Genomic DNA, 2,878 nt, shown 5'->3' on the forward strand with positions numbered 1-2,878 from the left:
ACCTCAATAACTGGACTATCAGGACAACTAGAGCCCGACGAGCCTCGGGGTAGCAAGTCTAAAACAAGCACTGTTTTGATTTACTAAAAGATTGTTATTTTTTCTCTTGCATGTTTTCAATTCCCACAATAAGATCTTCAATGTTCAAAACAATTATGCAATTTATCAAAGCATTCTAACTTTTCTTATGAATCAACACTTATTACTATTGTTTTCTCTCATTAATTTACTTATACATCATTACTATTACTTATCTTGATGAACCAATGACTGTGACATACAATGAGACAACGCAACAAACGGACACAGATTCAGAGGAAGATGAAATACCAAAAGAGGTTGTTAAGGAAGTTAAGAATTTTGAGAACAAACCTACGTCCAACCTGGACGAGACCGAGATTGTTAACCTGGGAAATGCAGAGAACGTCAAAGAAACGAGAATCAATATCCACTTATCGCCACCAGAAAAGAAGGAATACACAGAATTTCTAAAGGAATATGAATACATATTTGCTTGGTAGTATGATGACATGACTGGTCTGAGTACATCTATTGTGACTTACAAACTGCCAACCGATCAAACATGTCCGTCGGTAAAGCAAAAGCTCAGAAAGTTTAAGCCTGCCATGAGTCTGAAAATCAATGAAGAAGTCACTAAGCAAGTCAAAGCCAAGGTTCTCAGGGTAGTAGAATACCTAACATGGTTAGCCAACATTGTTCCAGTACCAAAGAAGGATGGAAAGGTCAGAGTTTGTGTCGACTACCGAGATCTTAACCGAGCCAGTCCGAAAGACGACTTCCCCTTTCCAAACATACACATCCTAATCGACAATTGTGCCAAGCATGAATTGAAGCCATTTGTGGATTGTTTCGCTGGGTATCATCAGATCTGGATGGATGAAGAAGATAATGAGAAAACGGCTTTCATTACGCCGTGGGGAATGTACTATTACAAGATGATATCGTTCGTCCTAAAGAATGTAGGGGCCACCTACATGATGGCCATGACTACCATCTTCCATGATATGATACACAAAGAGATAGAGGTATACGTAGATGATGTTATTATCAAGTCCAAGAAAACCACTAAAAACATGGAAGATTTGAGAAAGTTCTTCAACAGATTATGGAGGTACAACCTAAAACTGAATCCCGTGAAGTTTGCATTTGGGGTTCCTGCTGGAAAACTACTTGGGTTTATTGTGAGTCGCCGAGGAATAGAACTGGATCCATCAAAGGTAAAAGATATTCAAAAATTGTCACCGCCAAAGAACAAGAAGGACATGGTGAGTTTCTTGGGGAGACTTAACTACATCAGCCGGTTTATAGCACAATCTACAATTATCTGTGAGCCAATCTTTATGATGTTGAAGAAGGACGCCGCTACCAAATAGATTGATGATTGCCAAAAAGCTTTATATAGAATCAAGGAATACCTATCAACACCACCAGTCTTAGTTCTTCCTGAGCCAGGTAGACCCTTATTACTCTACCTTGCAGTATTGGATGGAGCATTCGGTTGTGTTTTGGGGTAACATGATGAAACGGGGAGGAAGGAGCAGGCCATTTATTACCTCAGTAAGAAGTTCACCCCGTACGAGGCCCGATATACTCTGTTAGAGTGCACCTGCTGTGCTTTGACTTAGGTAGCTCAGAAGTTGAGGCACTACTTTTGTGCCTATACTACATATCTCATATCAAGGATGGATCCTTTAAAGTACATCTTCCAGAAGGCCATGCCCACTGGCAAGCTAGCCAAGTGGAAAATCCTTTTGAGTGAGTTCGACATTGTATACGTGAATCAGAAAGCAATCAATGGTCAGGCATTGGCAGATCACCTTGCTAAAAATCTCGTAGATGAAGAATACAAACCCCTAAAAATGTATTTTCCTGACGAAGAGGTGTCATTCATAGGAGAGGACATTGCGGAATCCTATGATGGTTGGAGATTATTTTTTGATGGAGCAGCAAATTTCAAAGGAGTTGGCATAGGAGCAGTCTGGGTATTAGAAACCGGCGAGCATTATCCGATGTCTGCCAAACTCAGGTTCCCGTGCACCAACAATATGGCCAAGTACCAAGCCTGCATCTTAGGGCTCAAAATGGCTATTGACATGAACATTCAAGAGTTGCTAGTGATTTTGAGATTCAGACCTACTTATATATCAGGTCCGAGAAGAATGGGCAACCAAGAACTCCAAGATACTCCCGTATCTACATTATGTACAAGAATTAAGAAACAGGTTCATAAAGACAGAATTCCAACATGTTCCCAGGGTACAGAATGAATTCGTCGATGCATTGGCTACCCTATCATCCATGATACAACATCTAGACAAGAACTTCATTGATCCAATTCCGGTAAAGATTTATGGTCAGCCAGCTTATTGTGCTCATATTAAGGAAGAAGCAAACGGAAAACCTTGGTTTCATGATATCAAGGAATATTTGAGGAAAGGAGAATACCCAGAACTTGCAAATCCTACTCATAAATTCACCTTTTGGAGGTTGTCCAACAATTTCTTTCACAGCGGAGGGATCCTGTATAGGAGAACTCCTGATTTGGGTTACTAAGGTGTGTAGACGCCAAGGAAGCATCCAGGATACTAGAGGAAATTCATGCGGGGACTTGCGGTTCGCATATGAATGGCTTCGTCTTAGCAAAGAAGATACTCCGAGCTGGTTACTTTTGGATGGCTATAGAAACAGACTGTATCCAGTATGTCCAGAAATGCCACCTCTGCCAAATACATACAGACATGATAAAGGTACCTCCAAATGAGCTTAATGCAACGAGCTCACCATGGCCCTTCGCCGCTTGGGAATGGATGTTATCGGACTAATCGAACCTGCCGCTTCCAACGGGCACAGGTTTATC

The 2,878-nt window shown here is 41.1% G+C and overlaps 1 protein-coding gene across 1 annotated transcript; it reads left to right on the forward strand.

The window, feature by feature from the left end:
* The first annotated feature begins 1,736 nt into the window (after window positions 1-1,736).
* LOC138883487 (uncharacterized) lies at window positions 1,737-2,574 on the forward strand. The gene is made up of 2 exons (XM_070164176.1): window positions 1,737-2,003; window positions 2,170-2,574. The coding sequence occupies exons 1-2, from the start codon at window positions 1,737-1,739 to the stop codon at window positions 2,572-2,574; spliced, it is 672 nt and encodes a 223-aa protein (XP_070020277.1).
* Window positions 2,575-2,878: the final 304 nt, after the last annotated feature.

This window comes from Nicotiana sylvestris, chromosome 12 (assembly GCF_000393655.2).
Source record: "Nicotiana sylvestris chromosome 12, ASM39365v2, whole genome shotgun sequence".
NCBI classification, from domain to species: domain Eukaryota; kingdom Viridiplantae; phylum Streptophyta; class Magnoliopsida; order Solanales; family Solanaceae; genus Nicotiana; species Nicotiana sylvestris.

Excerpts from the sequence above, each read along its gene's own strand:
- LOC138883487 (XM_070164176.1), top strand. The coding sequence starts at position 1,737 with ATGCCCACTGGCAAGCTAGCCAAGTGGAAAATCCTTTTGAGTGAGTTC. Across the intron at positions 2,004-2,169 it reads TTGGCATAGGAGCAGTCTGG|GTCCGAGAAGAATGGGCAAC; the intron begins GTATTAGAAACC and ends CTTATATATCAG.